This window comes from Megachile rotundata, chromosome 8 (assembly GCF_050947335.1).
Source record: "Megachile rotundata isolate GNS110a chromosome 8, iyMegRotu1, whole genome shotgun sequence".
In the NCBI taxonomy this organism is placed as follows: Eukaryota; Metazoa; Arthropoda; class Insecta; order Hymenoptera; family Megachilidae; genus Megachile; species Megachile rotundata.
Window position 1 is genome coordinate 120,001 of NC_134990.1, and position 17,945 is coordinate 137,945.

General features: G+C 45.9%; 2 protein-coding genes across 2 annotated transcripts; both read left to right on the top strand.

The window, feature by feature from the left end:
* The first annotated feature begins 1,777 nt into the window (after window positions 1-1,777).
* On the top strand, window positions 1,778-4,580 carry LOC143264991 (uncharacterized). Its single transcript, XM_076534458.1, has 2 exons — window positions 1,778-3,947; window positions 4,029-4,580. Exons 1-2 carry the CDS (start codon window positions 3,942-3,944, stop codon window positions 4,407-4,409), a joined length of 387 nt encoding a protein of 128 aa, XP_076390573.1. The 5' UTR covers window positions 1,778-3,941; the 3' UTR covers window positions 4,410-4,580.
* A 10,015-nt stretch (window positions 4,581-14,595) lies between these two features.
* LOC143264993 (uncharacterized) lies at window positions 14,596-17,406 on the top strand. The gene is made up of 2 exons (XM_076534459.1): window positions 14,596-15,662; window positions 15,744-17,406. Exon 2 carries the CDS (start codon window positions 16,048-16,050, stop codon window positions 17,404-17,406), a length of 1,359 nt encoding a protein of 452 aa, XP_076390574.1. The 5' UTR covers window positions 14,596-15,662; window positions 15,744-16,047.
* The last annotated feature ends 539 nt before the right edge of the window (window positions 17,407-17,945 follow it).

The following is a 17,945-nucleotide window of genomic DNA, read 5'->3' on the forward strand; positions in this document are numbered from 1 at the left end:
TCATAAATACCATTTTTTTGTGATGAACCAATATCAGCTTATACGTTCCCTTTTTTTATTTGGTTCTTCCTCTCATGTGTTTTTCAGTCATATTAAATTTTTGTTCCTCCAAACTCTCTCTAATTCTCTCCTTTCAACTCTCTTTGGTATTTTATTTAAGACACACCGATAAAGGTTAGCGCGTACAGTGGCGTGCTGAACGTACCGTGAAAGCGCGTACAACGGACATGCTGTTCGAAAAAAACAAATCGGAGCAAGCACGTACACAGAGAATTTTAGCTCGCGCTGGGCACATCGATTCTTACAAATCCACCCAAATTTTTATTTTCTCTCTCTCAAAAAATTTCGTGTCATAGTTACGATACACCGTAATAATATTTTTTGTACGTATAAGCGAAAACTCGATGTAATATCGAGAAATCACCCGTACCGAAAACTCTTCACTTTGGAAGAAGTTTCCATTTCAGAAACCGTTTTTACGAGTCATAGTTACATATTATTTCGTTTCAATATCTCTGCGCTGTACGTATAGTGAAGCATTTATTTAATATTTTACTTCATCGTACCGAAAAACTCTCCGCGAAGAAGAAGTTTTCTCGCGCATCGAGAAAATATTTAGGCGTTCGAGACGCACAAAACATTAAGGGGACGTAATATCATTTCTGAATTTCGGAATAAATATTCCGTTTCAAAATTTTTTAAGCCTCTCGACTGAAGGCGTTGTAACGAACAAGTTCGTTCAACACCACTATCTAATTCATTTTTAAAATAAATTTTATAAAACCTTTTTTGGCCCGTTTTAGAACGGTCGGTTTTATTCTATCCCTTTTTAATTTTTAGTAGCCTGTGCCGTTTGAGTCAGTACAACGTACACACCAAAGTGCATACGAGTCACCAGCCTCATGTTAAAGGTTCGTCGCATATGTGCCATTTGGTCTTAGACGCCGAAAGCGACAATGCAGTGTGGAGAAAATCCTGCATCGATACCGAGAACACGAACAGTCGAGGCAACACGAAGTTACGCACGAGGAGCGGTGGACTAGTTCTCAACCGAGGTCATAGAATAGCCACGCGCCCGACTCTGTTCCGTCTGGTACGATCGGACCGAACGTCTCCTTATAGGTATCGAACGGCCGGCCGGATGGTCGGCGACGCCGGCCGTTACGCACGGGCGCTTACGATGCTAACGCGCGATCCGAACGTGCCAATTCGAAAGTGCGGTAAAACTTAGCGCGAAAAAATCGATTTTTCAAAAAGTTGTCAAACACGCTAAAAAGTATACGGACGATGTTTTAACAATTATTTTACGAAATTTAATGACAAAATTAATCGAAAAAAAATTTTTTTTCTTTTTCTCGCCAAAATAAATACCAAACGAATTTCTAACGTAATAAACGAGTAACAAATAACAATATACGTCCAAATAACATACAAGAATCGAAAAAATATTTATATTTTTTCAAAAAATTGAGCAAAAATCTCTCCGCATAGTCGGTTCAGTGCCGAGTCCGAACGTACCAAAGTCCCTCCGGCATAGTCGGTTCGGTGAATCGACGACTGACAACCTATATAAAAAACGATTAAAACCTATAGAATAACGTATCACTAGAACATTTATACCATTTTGGCACGATCGGATTCATAATTAACGAAATTATCGAAAATTTTTCATTGCGCATAGTCGGTTCGGTGAAACGGTGACTGACAACCTATATTAAAAATGACTAAAACGTATAGAATAACGCATTACTAGAACATTTATACCATTTTGGCACGTTCGGATTCATAATTAACGAAATTATCTAAAATTTTTCGTTCCGCATAGTCGGTTCGGTGAAACGATGACTGACAACCTATATAAAAAACGATTAAAACCAATAGAATAACGTATTACTAGAACATTTATACAATTTTGGCACGTTCGGATTCATAAATAACAAAATTATTGAAAATTATTCGTTCCGCATAGTCGGTTCGGTGGACCGTCCGTGTGACGTCGGGCGTCCGACGTTGACATAGAATATAGGACATGCATATAGCCATAGAACGTAAGAGATGAATATAAGAGTATGTAGCCACAGAATATAAGATATGAATGTAACCGTAGACTATAAGACGCGTATGTAGCCTTAGCATATAAGATATGAATGTAACCATAGAGCGTAAGACACGTATGTAATCCTAACTATAAGATATTATTCACGCCACAGTTAATCACATAGAGATAAGGAAGCAAGTAGCGTAGGAACCGCTCGACATTCCTTTCCCACAAGATAAGTCCCTTCCTCAAACTCAATCTCATAAACATCCTCCCGATAATCCAACTCATAAACATCCTTCAGCCAAATTAATCATGATACCCTTATCGACAGCAAACCACAACATCCTCTCACGACAACTCCCGTATCTCATCTTATAAACATCCTTTAAGATAAACTAACCATAACATCCTCTTACATCAGCCAGAACCTTCTAGAACATCCTTATCGACACCTAGCCATAACATCCTCTTACATCAGCCAGAACCTTCTAGAACGATTTCCTTTGTCCTCAACCACTATAAAACCCAGATCACTCCTTATCATACAGAACCAGTCGGCGCCAGTCCGCCCTAGTCTGCATACCGGTAACCTCAGTGCTAGGTAATCCTGCCTGAGGCCCGTCCAGTCATACAATACCACATCAGCCCAGCCTGATTCCTCGGGAGTCGTAATCGACTACCCATTTCGTCGAGCGGATAAACGTAAGAATATATCATAAAGGAACATTGTCCATATCTACATACACATATATAATCAAGGATTTATTGGAGAATATATCATTATATAATTATAATTGTTGTCCACTGTCTTCAAATACCTGCACGATTCGTATCATACTATTGCAACCTCCTGACTCGCGTGATAAATCACACGAGACGAGCTTAATAGCCACAGCGAGGACATAGAGATACTTCAACGACAGCTGCTTCCACGGGACCCAGGGCCACGACGTAAGCCAGCGAGCTACGCTAACCCGAAAGCTGAGGAAAATAGTTAGAAGTTATAGCCAGCGAGGCAAGTGAAACCGTATATTATTTCACTGGACACCCCTGGCCGTAACAAAATTGGTGACAGCGGTGGGATTGACTCAGCACCGTGGAGAGATAGCTGCCTACGTGACATTCAGCGAGCCAAGATTACGAAGCGTGTGAAAGAACAAGGCGGACAAAGAGGACTCGAGATAAGGAGCGCGCCAGACGTAAGACGACACCGGCCGGACGCTCGACCGTACCGAGCGGGAGATAAGCGCGCCGCATTCCTAAGCGCGCCCGTTCCCACGACGCGCCGGGTCTCACGCCAGCGCGGGTGACGCATCCACTGCCGCTGCAGTAACGCGCTCATTCAGTCACGCTCCTTCGTACAGTTAAGACGTCGAGTTCGCGCTACAGAGTTTTTCGACAAGAGCAGATCTCTAACGTTCTTGACCTTGCAAGCGGTACGTGCGCTTCAATAGCTGTACTACCTCTTGCCTGGAAGAGGCTTAGGGCATTCTGTCTACAAGATTCGCCAGTTTTCTGCAGATATTTGTGTCACACTTGCGCGTAAAAGCGAAGGTGTTGCCACGGTATCAAAAGAGACTGCGAATTCTTCGCGCTACAGAGTTTTTCGACAGGAGCAGATCCTTAACGTTCTCAACCTTGCAAGCGGTACGTGCGCTGCATAGCTGTACTGCCTCTTGCCTGGAAGAGACTTGGGGAATTCTGTCTACAGGATTCGTTAGGTTTTCCGTAGATATTCGTGTCGCACTTGCGCGTAAAAGCGAAGGTGTTGCCACGGTATTGAAAGAGACTGCGAATTCTTCGCGTACAGTATAGTGAATAGCCAATTACGAGCCGACGATCGCTGTTGGTAACCCGATTTTTGCGCGTTCAAACGCTGCGGAATACGCTAGCCAACAGCATGCCGGTAAGTCATTGAGACTGAGTACAGGAATTGTATTTTTCTTTCGTAAGTAATAAAATTTTCGTAATCGTCATTTGAAAATAGGGGAAAAAGAAGCGTGGCTGCCGTGCGGGCCGCCGAGAAAAGGCGAGGAAGCTCAAGCTCCTCGAAGAGAAGTTTCTACGACAAGTGTTTAAACCGGAAATTGTGACTTTGGACAGTGAATCGGACACTGAGACGTTATCACGCGAAGTGCCGTTACTCGGTTACGACGTTTTGGACACAAGAAGTGCCATAAAAGTGCGTAACCACAGGGAAGTTCCAGACAAAGTGTTGGTGGACTTTTTCCGGGCGTTTCGCGGAAACAATTGGTCGTGTCCGCCTTCGGTAGACGAATTCTGCCAACAACATGCCGTCGCAACCGGCTGGGACGCAGAAGACGACGCCGATGGAACTCCGTTCGAGGCAAACGGAACCAATGAGTGAGGACGAAATGGCCATGGTACAGAAGCAACAAATTGAAAAAGAGAGGCGCCTTCGAGAGGAGGCCCGAATGCTTGACAGCGAGAGGCGAGAATTGGAAGAAGCTCGCCTGCGGAACGAAGCACTGTTAGCCAGAATCCGGAAAACTGAACAGAGCCAAGGGGCAATACCGAAGAAAAGAGACATTCCCGAGGAACTCCCCACGGAGATGGAAGTGCCAAGTGTTGCCGTCGTTAGTGAATCCATCGGCTACACTCTTAACGAAGCAGTAAAAATGGTGCCCGTTTTCAATGGTTCCTCGCCGACGTTATTAACATTCACACGGGCGTGCAAAAGAGCCAGGCAGTTAATTCCCGCTCACGCCGAGGGAACTCTGGTCAAACTCATCATTGGACACTTGAGTGGGCACGCCGCCGCTGCTGTGGAGGACGAGGAGATCTACACCGTCGCCGAGCTGTGCAACACCCTCAAGGACATCTTTGGACCACAGCGCACCGTCGACTATTACCGCGGCGAGTTAGCGAGCATCTACATGAAGAACGGTGAGCACGTTCTAGATTTCATAACCCGAGTAAAAGATTTGCGGGACGCGATCCTCGATTGCGACCGAGGCGCGCCTAACATTGACGAAATCAACAATTTCGCGAAAGGGTGCTTTATTGATGGGTTGATGTCACCCATGCGTTTAGAAGTAAAATCGGTCGCGGCCGAACCGTTAAAATGTGTATTTCGGGAGGCAATCTCAGCGTTCAAGAGATTAGAGTTAGAAAAGTCGAGACAGGGCCGTACCGAAACGCGCCGTGTGAATTTCGAACAGCGCGACGGAACCCCCGACTGGCGATTGGGTAGAGACTTTAGAAGAAGCGAATCTCCGCGTCGCGTTGATTTCGGAAGGCGTGACCAAAACCCGGAATGGCGCGAACGCCGTTTTAGCAGTCCACCACGTCGCGACGCATGGAAACCAACATCGCCCGTTCCGCCGCGAAATTACCAGGCGAATCGGGGATTCACGCGATACCCCCGCGGAGATGACAGAAGAGACCCGCCGTTGCCCGATAGATTCTGCCGATACTGCAATATCCCGGGTCACGATCTGCACGAATGCAGAAAGCGTCAATACAACGAACGAATGCGAAATTCGGGAAACGAGCAAGCCCTCCCGCCCGTGGCGACCAGGAGACGGGAGGGCCCAAGCGCGAAAGCAATACACACAGTAACGTTAGAACAGCCCGAATTAATTACAATAACGGACGAGGAGTAATGATTCCGCAGATAAGCGTCATTGCGCCAGAACTCAAGGCCAAATCAGCCCTCATGATCGATACGGGCGCGGAGCCAAACTTGATTAAAATAGGAGCATTAAGACCCGAAATGGTCATAAATCTGGACGATCGTATGTCAATATCAGGTATTTCAGCTCAGGCCGTGCTCACTATAGGGGCAACGAATGTCACTTTGTTCGGTGAAAAATTCAAATTTTACGTCGTGCAAAATTCCTTCCCCATACCAACACAGGGAATACTCGGGAACCCGTTCCTGACGGATGCGGAGATTTCGATGCGGGATCAATGTGTCCGTCGGAAGGACGTAGTGATACCGTTCGATACCGGAAATCCCATTAGGATAAAAGCTCGAACTATTATGAACGTAAAAATACGCGCAATAGGACCCGACACGGGCTACGTAGCCCGAAGGGAATTGGCACCGGACGTGCTATTGGGAGATGCTCTGGTTAAAATAAAGCAAGGCAGGGCTATCGTAAGAATAGCCAACTTTTCCAACAAAGACGTAGAATTAGAGGAACCTTTTGTACAGGTGGAAGATGTCGATGAGATCTCGCGGATTCCGTCGTTTGAGGAACCGCATGCGATCGTAAACACGGTCGTCTCCCAACACTTACCCGACCACGACCGCGCAAATAAAGTTTTAGAGTTGATCGACTTGGCACATCTGAACGCGGAGGAAAAAGAACACGTTAGAGAATTGATCCGCGAACACCATGACATCTTCCACCTCCCGGGCGAATATCTGGGAAAAACGCATGTTCTGGAACACAGAATTCCAACCACCGACAACGTCCCGGTGCACGTGAAACAGTACAGGTACCCCCCTATTCACAAGCAAGAGATCGATAACCAAATGCGCGAACTATTAGAGAGTGATATTGTACGACCGTCGACATCCCCATATAACTCGCCCTTGTGGGTAGTCCCTAAGAAACCCGATGCCCAGGGAAACAAGAGGTGGAGAATGGTTATCGATTTCCGAGCGTTAAATGAGAAATCTGTAGCAGACGCGCACCCAATCCCCAATATTGTAGAGATTTTGGACCAGCTAGGAAGCGCTAAGTACTTTAGCGTGTTCGATTGTAAGAGCGGGTTTCATCAGGTAGGAATGGCCAAGGAAGACGCCGAGAAAACGGCTTTCTCGACCCCCTTCGGCCACTACGAGTTTGCTCGCATGCCCTTTGGTCTAAAGAATGCACCAGCAACGTTCCAGAGGCTTATGAACGTGGTGCTCACGGGATTGCAGGGGTCCGAACTATTCGTCTATGTGGACGACATTGTAAACTACGCTAGCTCGCTACAGGAGCACCGGGATAAATTTAACAAATTAGCAAAGCGCCTTAGGCAAGCTAACCTAAAGTTAGAACCTACAAAGTGTAACTTCTTGCGCCGCGAAGTCGCGTACTTAGGGCACGTCATAGGTAAAGACGGAGTTAAACCGTGTCAGGAGAAGGTAAGGGCGGTTCGAGATTTTCCCGCGCCTACATCGGTCAAAAATGTAAGGGAGTTTTTGGGTCTCGCCGGATACTATCGCCGATTTATTGACGGGTTTTCGCGAATCGCACGGCCCCTTACGATCTTACTAAAGAAAACCAGCAAATTCGCTTGGGGACCTGAGCAGGTACAGGCATTTAATACTCTGAAGGAAGCATTGTCCACGGAACCGATACTCCGATACCCGGATTTCAGCCAATCGTTTCACATAACGACAGACGCGTCCGGATACGCAATCGGGGCAATTCTGAGCCAGGGCGAGATCGGTCAGGATCGACCGATAGCCTACACATCCCGATTATTGCAGGGGGCAGAATTAAATTACTCTACTATCGAAAAGGAGTGTTTAGCCATTGTCCACGCGGTTCGGCATTTCAGGCCTTACGTGTACGGGAGGAAATTCAATCTTATTACCGACCATAGGCCGTTAGTGTGGATGACGTCAGTGAAGGATCCCACCTCGAGACTCCTTCGCTGGCGGTTGAAATTGGACGAGTATGATTATAAGGTGGTATACAAAGCGGGGAAGTATAACGTTAACGCCGACGCATTATCACGAAACCCGGCACCAGTCCTCCCTATCCACTCCGACCCGCCAGCAACCGACATGAGGGAACAGACGTCATTTCGACCACCTGCACCGACTGCAGATAGCGAGACCGATGAAACTGACACCGATACACTCGACCCGAGTGACGATGACGACGACGATAATCGTATTCGACAGGCAACGCCGACAATAGTAAATATCCGGGACCGGTTGATTACGAGACGGGATAACTTAGCAGTATTCGTTACGGTAGATCAACACCCGCTGGATCAGGGAGGTATAGACCTGATAAACGAAAACAAACTGCAGATACCCAACGATCTAGAGTGCACGATTCCCCGTGTTGTCAGGAGAGCCGCAGGTAACATCATCTTATTACCCGTCACATTAAAGGCGACACAGGAACCGTCTCCTGACGGCGTTCTAGCTTGCATGCAATCACTGAGTAACGTCGCAGACGAATTAAAATTATCCTCTATTAGCATATCGCGCACTAGTTTTGCAGTAGTCCCTTGGACCTATACAGCACAAGTAATCGCAAATTTGTTTGACGGAACGGGAACGACGATATTCGCATGCTCGCACGAGGTCCGCATACCCGCGCAGGATAGACGGCAAGAACTACTAATCGAGAGTCACGTTTCGTCCTCCAGACAACACAGGGGATTCGAAGAAACGTACCGCGAAATAAAAGGGAAATACTACTGGCCGACGCTAAGAAACGACATACGGACGTTATTGAACACATGTACAAGTTGCCAGCTGCGAAAATTAACGCGAAGGGGAAACCGACAGACTCTGACATTAACGGACACGGCGGGCAAAGCCTTCGACAAAGTCTCCTTCGATACCATTGGTCCTCTCCCTTGCACGGATATAGGGAACAGATACATCCTAATTATTCAAGACCTACTCACGAAGTACTCACTCGCTATCCCTCTCCGGGAAACATCAGCAGCTGAAACAGCTGACGCGTTCGTGGATAGTTTCATCTGTCGTTTCGGGGCACCCAAAGCAATCATCACCGACCAAAGTACAAGTTTTACAAACGCACTGGTGAAAGCGGTCGCGAGGAGATTTAAGATAGCCCATTTTCAAACCACTGTTTTCCTCCCTCAAGGGAACGGACCCATCGAACGATCGCACCTGTTGCTAACAGAATATCTAAAACCATACTTGCAAAAAGAAAACTGGGACGAATGGCTGAACCTGGCAATGCTCGGCTTTAATACTAATGTTCTTGAAGAAACCCAATACTCTCCGCACGAGTTGGTTTTTGGAAGACCTGCTCGGACCCCCGTGGCATGCGAAACCCTAACAATGACCACGGATAGAACATACGACGAATTTCTGAGAAACTTAGACACAAAAATTTCCCAGGCAGTAGTAGACGCGCGGGAGAACTTGACAAGGGCACGGGCGAGAGCTCGACAATATCGGAACAATCAGGCGCCCGCACCCGGGTTTAAGGTAGGCGATCGCGTAGTAATTGTAAACGCACCGGGACGCGAAAGGAAACACGTCGGCCCCTATAAGGTTGCCGAAGTATTAACAAGCGATATTATTAAGATAAGTGTGAATGGAAAGATGAGAGCGGTGCGAACGGATAGCGTAAGACTGTTTGAAGGGACAACCACAATGGGAGTCCATATCATAAGCAAAACTCCCTCAGACGAGACACCCCCATTCAAAACAATAACAAAAAACCCCAATATAAACGCGGACGAGGCAGAACCTCGACACTCGAGTACCGGACAGCACATACGCAACGCGGCAGTACTTCTCGTGCTCTTACTTATAACGATAGCAACGATGGGGAAGCACAGCATACTACAACCTACCTTCCCAAAGCGGGCGAACTGGAACCACTCGGAGCAGGAGTGCCTACTGGCCAGGGCACTTATTCCGAAAGGATTCTATTTTCAATGCACCCAGTGCATCAGGAATACCCGAGAGGAGAGGAGACTCAACAGGGAACAACTGGAATGGCTTTGGGACGAAAAAACGCCTCTGGGATGGACCAGACCGAATGTACTGGGCCTATGGGAGCTGTTTGGAGTAACAAAGGAATTCAATGGATTCGGCAAACCAAGCTGGGTCCACGACACGGAAATGGCAGCGTTAACCAGAAACAGGGTTTTCACGGGATACGAACCTAAACAAGGAGGAAACACCCCGAGAGACCACCCCATCCCACCATCCGAAAAGAAGACTCCAGGCAAGCAACCCAGCAAGAAGCCAGGCCGGCACATGCAGGGAACAGATGTCGGACAATCTTGTTGGCCATGGAGAAAGAACAACAAACAACAGCCACCCCAACTACCCGAACAACCAGGGTCAGCAACCGGCAGAGACGGCACCCTGAAATATACGGCCAGACGGAGCTATCGTCGAACCAAAACCCCAGTGCAAAAAGAAGTGATAAGTGCTCCCCTTTACCCCTCCTTAATAGAGACATATAAACTCAAATAAGTGAAGTCCCCAAAAGCCCCAATAAACTCTGCGAGTGCGAGAAATACCAGGGAAGCCAATTTTTCCTCCGTAAAAATTGACTTTTCCTAGGGGGGGAGGTGTGACGTCGGGCGTCCGACGTTGACATAGAATATAGGACATGCATATAGCCATAGAACGTAAGAGATGAATATAAGAGTATGTAGCCACAGAATATAAGATATGAATGTAACCGTAGACTATAAGACGCGTATGTAGCCTTAGCATATAAGATATGAATGTAACCATAGAGCGTAAGACACGTATGTAATCCTAACTATAAGATATTATTCACGCCACAGTTAATCACATAGAGATAAGGAAGCAAGTAGCGTAGGAACCGCTCGACATTCCTTTCCCACAAGATAAGTCCCTTCCTCAAACTCAATCTCATAAACATCCTCCCGATAATCCAACTCATAAACATCCTTCAGCCAAATTAATCATGATACCCTTATCGACAGCAAACCACAACATCCTCTCACGACAACTCCCGTATCTCATCTTATAAACATCCTTTAAGATAAACTAACCATAACATCCTCTTACATCAGCCAGAACCTTCTAGAACATCCTTATCGACACCTAGCCATAACATCCTCTTACATCAGCCAGAACCTTCTAGAACGATTTCCTTTGTCCTCAACCACTATAAAACCCAGATCACTCCTTATCATACAGAACCAGTCGGCGCCAGTCCGCCCTAGTCTGCATACCGGTAACCTCAGTGCTAGGTAATCCTGCCTGAGGCCCGTCCAGTCATACAATACCACATCAGCCCAGCCTGATTCCTCGGGAGTCGTAATCGACTACCCATTTCGTCGAGCGGATAAACGTAAGAATATATCATAAAGGAACATTGTCCATATCTACATACACATATATAATCAAGGATTTATTGGAGAATATATCATTATATAATTATAATTGTTGTCCACTGTCTTCAAATACCTGCACGATTCGTATCATACTATTGCAACCTCCTGACTCGCGTGATAAATCACACGAGACGAGCTTAATAGCCACAGCGAGGACATAGAGATACTTCAACGACAGCTGCTTCCACGGGACCCAGGGCCACGACGTAAGCCAGCGAGCTACGCTAACCCGAAAGCTGAGGAAAATAGTTAGAAGTTATAGCCAGCGAGGCAAGTGAAACCGTATATTATTTCACTGGACACCCCTGGCCGTAACATCCGATGCGAGACAATGTCCCTCCGGCATAGTCGGTTCGGTGAATCGACGACTGACAAGCTATATAAAAAACGATTAAAACCTATAGAATAACGTATCACTAGAACATTTATACCATTTTGGCACGATCGGATTCATAATTAACGAAATTATCGAAAATTTTTCATTGCGCATAGTCGGTTCGGTGAAACGGTGACTGACAACCTATATTAAAAATGACTAAAACGTATAGAATAACGCATTACTAGAACATTTATACCATTTTGGCACGTTCGGATTCATAATTAACGAAATTATCTAAAATATTTCGTTCCGCATAGTCGGTTCGGTGAAACGATGACTGACAACCTATATAAAAAACGATTAAAACCAATAGAATAACGTATTACTAGAACATTTATACAATTTTGGCACGTTCGGATTCATAAATAACAAAATTATTGAAAATTATTCGTTCCGCATAGTCGGTTAGGTGGACCGTCCGATGCGAGACAATGTCCCTCCGGCATAGTCGGTTCGGTGAACCGACGACTGACAAGCTATATAAAAAACGATTAAAACCTATAGAATAACGTATCACTAGAACATTTATACCATTTTGGCACGATCGGATTCATAATTAACGAAATTATCGAAAATTTTTCATTGCGCATAGTCGGTTCGGTGAAACGGTGACTGACAACCTATATTAAAAATGACTAAAACGTATAGAATAACGCATTACTAGAACATTTATACCATTTTGGCACGTTCGGATTCATAATTAACGAAATTATCTAAAATATTTCGTTCCGCATAGTCGGTTCGGTGAAACGATGACTGACAACCTATATAAAAAACGATTAAAACCAATAGAATAACGTATTACTAGAACATTTATACAATTTTGGCACGTTCGGATTCATAAATAACAAAATTATTGAAAATTATTCGTTCCGCATAGTCGGTTAGGTGGACCGTCCGATGCGAGACAATGTTCCTCCGGCATAGTCGGTTCGGTGAATCGACGACTGACAACCTATATAAAAAACGATTAAAACCTATAGAATAACGTATCACTAGAACATTTATACCATTTTGGCACGTTCGGATTCATAATTAACGAAATTATCGAAAATTTTTCATTGCGCATAGTCGGTTCGGTGAAACGGTGACTGACAACCTATATTAAAAATGATTAAAACGTATAGAATAACGCATTACTAGAACATTTATACAATTTTGGCACGTTCGGATTCATAATTAACGAAATTATCGAACATTTTTCATTGCGCATAGTCGGTTCGGTGAAACGGTGACTGACAATCTATATTAAAAATGATTAAAACATATAGAATAACGCATTACTAGAACATTTATACAATTTTGGCACGTTCGGATTCATAATTAACCAAATTATTGAAAATTTTTCGTTCCGCATAGTCGGTTCGGTGGACCGTCCGATGCGAGACAATGTCCCACCGGCATAGTCGGTTCGGTGAATCGACGACTGACAACCTATATAAAAAACGATTAAAACCTATAGAATAACGTATTACTGGAACATTTATACAATTTTTGCACGTTCGGATTCATAAATAACAAAATTATTGAGAATTATTCGTTCGGCATAGTCGGTTCGGTGAAACGATGACTGACAACCTACATTAAAAACGATTAAAACCTATAGAATAACGTATTACTGGAACATTTATACAATTTTTGCACGTTCGGATTCATAAATAACAAAATTATTGAGAATTATTCGTTCCGCATAGTCGGTTCGGTGAAACGATGACTGACAACCTATATTGAAAACGATTAAAACCTATAGAATAACGTATTACTGGAACATTTATACAATTTTTGCACGTTCGGATTCATAAATAACAAAATTATTGAAAATTATTCGTTCCGCATAGTCGGTTCGGTGGGCCGTCCGGGCACGACCAAGTCCGTCCGGCATAGTCGGTTCGGTGAAAAGATGACTGACAACCTATACTAAGAACGATTAAAACCAATAGAATAACGTATTACTAGAACGTTTATACAATTTTGGCACGTTCGGATTCATAAACAACAAAATTATTGAGAATTATTCGTTCCGCATAGTCGGTTCGGTGAAACGATGACTGACAACCTATATTAAAAACGATTAAAACCTATAGAATAACGTATTACTGGAACATTTATACAATTTTTGCACGTTCGGATTCATAAATAACAAAATTATTGAGAATTATTCGTTCCGCATAGTCGGTTCGGTGAAACGATGACTGACAACCTATATTGAAAACGATTAAAACCAATAGAATAACGTATTACTAGAACATTTATACAATTTTGGCACGTTCGGATTCATAAATAACAAAATTATTGAAAATTATTCGTTCCGCATAGTCGGTTCGGTGGGCCGTCCGTGTGACGTCGGGCCTCCGACGTTGACATAGAATATAGGACACGTATATAGCCATAGAACGTAAGATATGAATATAAGAGTATGTAGCCATAGAACGTAAGGTATGAATATAAGATACGCATGTGACCATGGAGTGTGGGACCTGTATGTGATCTTGGCTGTAAGATATTATTCACGCCATAATAGTTAATCATATAGATAGGGAACAATATGTAAGCAAGTAGCGTAGGAACCGCTCGACATTCCTTTCCCACAAGATAAGTCCCTTCCTCGAACTCAATCTCATAAACATCCTCCCGATAATCCAACTCATAAACATCCTCCAAGATAAACTAACCATAACATCCTCTTACATCAGCCAGAACCTTCTAGAACATCCTTATCGACACCTAGCCATAACATCCTCTTACATCAGCCAGAACCTTCTAGAACGATTTCCTTTGTCCTCAACCACTATAAAACCCAGATCATTCCTTATCATCTAGAACCAGTCGGCGCCAGTCCGCCCTAGTCTGCATACCGGTAACCTCAGTGCTAGGTAATCCTGCCTGAGGCCCGTCCCGTCATCCAGTACCACATCAGCCCAGCCTGATACCTCGGGAGTCGTAATCGACTACCCATTTCGTCGAGCGGATAAGCGTAAGAGTATACCATAAAGGAACATTGTCCATATCTACATATACATATATAATCAAGGATTTATTGGAGAATATATCATTATATAATTATAATTGTGTCCACTATCTTCAAATACCTGCACGATTCGTATCATACTATTGCAACCTCCGAACTCGCGTGATAAATCACACGAGACGAGCTTAATAGCCACGACGAGGACATAGAGATACTTCAACGACAGCTGCTTCCACGGGACCCAGGGCCACGACGTAAGCCAGCGAGCTACGCTAACCCGAAAGCTGAGCAAAAATAATTAGAAGTTATAGTCAGCGAGGCGAGTGAAACCGTACATTATTTCACTGGACACCCCTGGCCGTAACAAAATTGGTGACAGCGGTGGGATAGACTCAGCACCGTGGAGAGATAGCTGCCTACGTGACATTCAGCGAGTCAAGATTACGAAGCGTGTGAAAGAACAAAGCGGACAAGGAGGTCTCGAGATAAGGAGCGCGCCAGACGTAAGACGACACCGGCCGGACGCTCGACCGTACCGAGCGGGAGATAAGCGCGCCGCATTCCTGAGCGCGCCCGTTCCCACGACGCGCCGGGTCTCACGCCAGCGCGGGTGACGCACCCACCGCCGCCGCAGTAACGCGCTCATTCAGTCACGCTCCTTCGTACAGTTAAGACGTCGAGTTCGCGCTACAGAGTTTTTCGACAAGAGCAGATCTCTAACGTTCTTGACCTTGCAAGCGGTACGTGCGCTTCAAGAGCTGTACTACCTCTTGCCTGGAAGAGGCTTAGGGCATTCTGTCTACAAGATTCGCTAGTTTTCCGTAGATATTTGTGTCACACTTGCGCGTAAAAGCGAAGGTGTTGCCACAGTATCGAAAGAGACTGCGAATTCTTCGCGCTACAGAGTTTTTCGACAAGAGCAGATCCTTAACGTTCTTAACCTTGCAAGCGGTACGTGCGCTACATAGCTGTACTACCTCTTGCCTGGAAGAGGCTTAGGGCATTCTGTCTACAGGATTCGTTAGGTTTTCCGTAGATATTTGTGTCACACTTGCGCGTAAAAGCGAAGGTGTTGCCACGGTATCGAAAGAGACTGCGAATTCTTCGCGTACAGTATAGTGAATAGCTCAATTACGAGCCGACGATCGCTGTTGGTAACCCGATTTTTGCGCGTTCAAACGCTGCGGAATACGCTAGCCAACAGCATGCCGGTAAGTCATTGAGACTGGGTACAGGAATTGTACTTTTCTTTCGTAAGTAATAAGATTTTCATAATCGTCATTTGGAAATAGGGGAAAAAGAAGCGTGGCTGCCGTGCGGGCCGGCGAGAAAAGGCGAGGAAGCTCAAGCTCCTCGAAGAGAAGTTTCTACGACAAGTGTTTAAACCGGAAATTGTGACTTTGGATAGTGAATCGGACACTGGGACGTCATTACGCGAAGTGCCGTTATTCAGCTACGACATTTTGGACACAAAAAGTGCCATAAAAGTGTATAACCACAGGGAAGTGCCAGACAAAGTATTGGTGGACTTTTTCCGGGCGTTTCGCGGAAACAATTGGTCGTGTCCGCCTTCGGTAGACGAATTCTGCCGCCAACATGCCGTCGCAACCGGCTGGGACGCAGAAGACGACGCCGATGGAACTCCGTTCGAGGCAAACGGAACCAATGAGTGAGGACGTAATGGCCATGGTACAAAAGCAACAAATTGAAAAAGAGAGGCGCCTTCGAGAGGAGGCCCGAATGCTTGACAGCGAGAGACGAGAATTGGAGGAAGCTCGCCTGCGGAACGAAGCACTGTTAGCCAGAATCCGGAAAGCTGAACAGAGCCAAGGGGCAATACCGAGGAAAAGAGACATTCCCGAGGAACTACCTACGGAGATGGAGGTGCCAAGTGTTGCCGTTGTCAGTGAATCCATCGGTTACACTCTTAACGAAGCAGTAAAAATGGTGCCCGTTTTCAATGGTTCCTCACCGACTTTATTAACATTCACACGGGCGTGCAAAAGAGCCAGGCAGTTAATTCCCGCTCACGCCGAGGGAACTCTGGTCAAACTCATTATTGGACACTTGAGTGGACACGCCGCCGCTGCTGTGGAGGACGAGGAGATCTACACCGTCGCCGAGCTGTGCAACACCCTAAAGGACATCTTCGGACCACAGCGCACCGTCGACCACTACCGCGGCGAATTAGCGAGTATCTACATGAAGAACGGTGAGCACGTTCTAGATTTTATAACCCGAGTAAAAGACTTGCGTGACGCGATCCTCGATTGCGACCGAGGCGCGCCTAACATTGACGAAATCAACAATTTCGCGAAAGGGTGCTTTATTGATGGGTTGATGTCACCCATGCGTTTAGAAGTAAAAGCGGTCGCGGCCGAACCTTTAAAATGTGTATTTCGAGAAGCCATCTCAGCGTTCAAGAGATTAGAGTTAGAAAAGTCGAGACAGGGCCGTACCGAAGTGCGCCGTGTGAATTTCGAACAGCGTGACGGAACTCCCGACTGGCGATCGAGTAGAGACTTTAGAAGAAACGAATCTCCGCGTCGCGTCGATTTCGGAAGACGTGATCAAAACTCGGAATGGCGCGAACGCCGTTTTGGCAGTCCACCGCGTCGCGACTCGTGGAAACCAACATCGCCCGTTCCGCCGCGGAACTACCAGGCGAATCGGGGATTCACGCGATATCCCCGCGGAGATGACAGAAGAGACCCGCCGTTGCCTGATAGATTCTGCCGATACTGCAACATTCCGGGTCACGATCTGCACGAGTGCAGAAAGCGTCGATACAACGAACAAATGCGAAATTCGAGAAACGAGCAAGCCCTCCCGCCCGCGACGAACAAAGGACGGGAGGGCCCAAGCACGAAAACAGTGCACGCGGTAACGTTGGATCACGCAGAATCAACTGTGTCGATTGCTGGGGAGGAACAACAGACCCCCAAATCAGAATAAGCGCGCCGGAGTTAAAATCAATATCAGTCATGATGGTCGACACTGGTGCCGCACCGAATTTAATAAAACTCGGCGCTCTGAAACCTCACACGCAAATAAACGCCAAGGAGGAAACAAAATTTTCGGGAGTCACATCGGACACTATCACGACCCTTGGCACAACAAACGTTACGTTATTCGGGGAACGATTCGAATTCTACGTAGTCCCCGATTCCTTCCCTATTCCCATGTGCGGAATACTGGGACGCCCGTTCCTAGAGGACGCCGATGTTTCGATGAGGAGCCGATGCGTCCGGTGGAGAAACTTAATCCTGCCATTCGATCGGCCCAGACCCGATTCGAGGCCAGCACGCCTACGGGAGATGTTCAGTAAAGTAAAAATAGACGAAACAGTTGAGCTGGCCACCGAGCGCGCCGGTAGCCACACTCGAGAAATCGGTCGTACTCTTCCCATACATTCAGACACGACAGAACTAGGCGCAAAAAGTTCACGCGATCAGTCCCCATTTCCAACAACGTCCGCGCAAATACCAGATCGG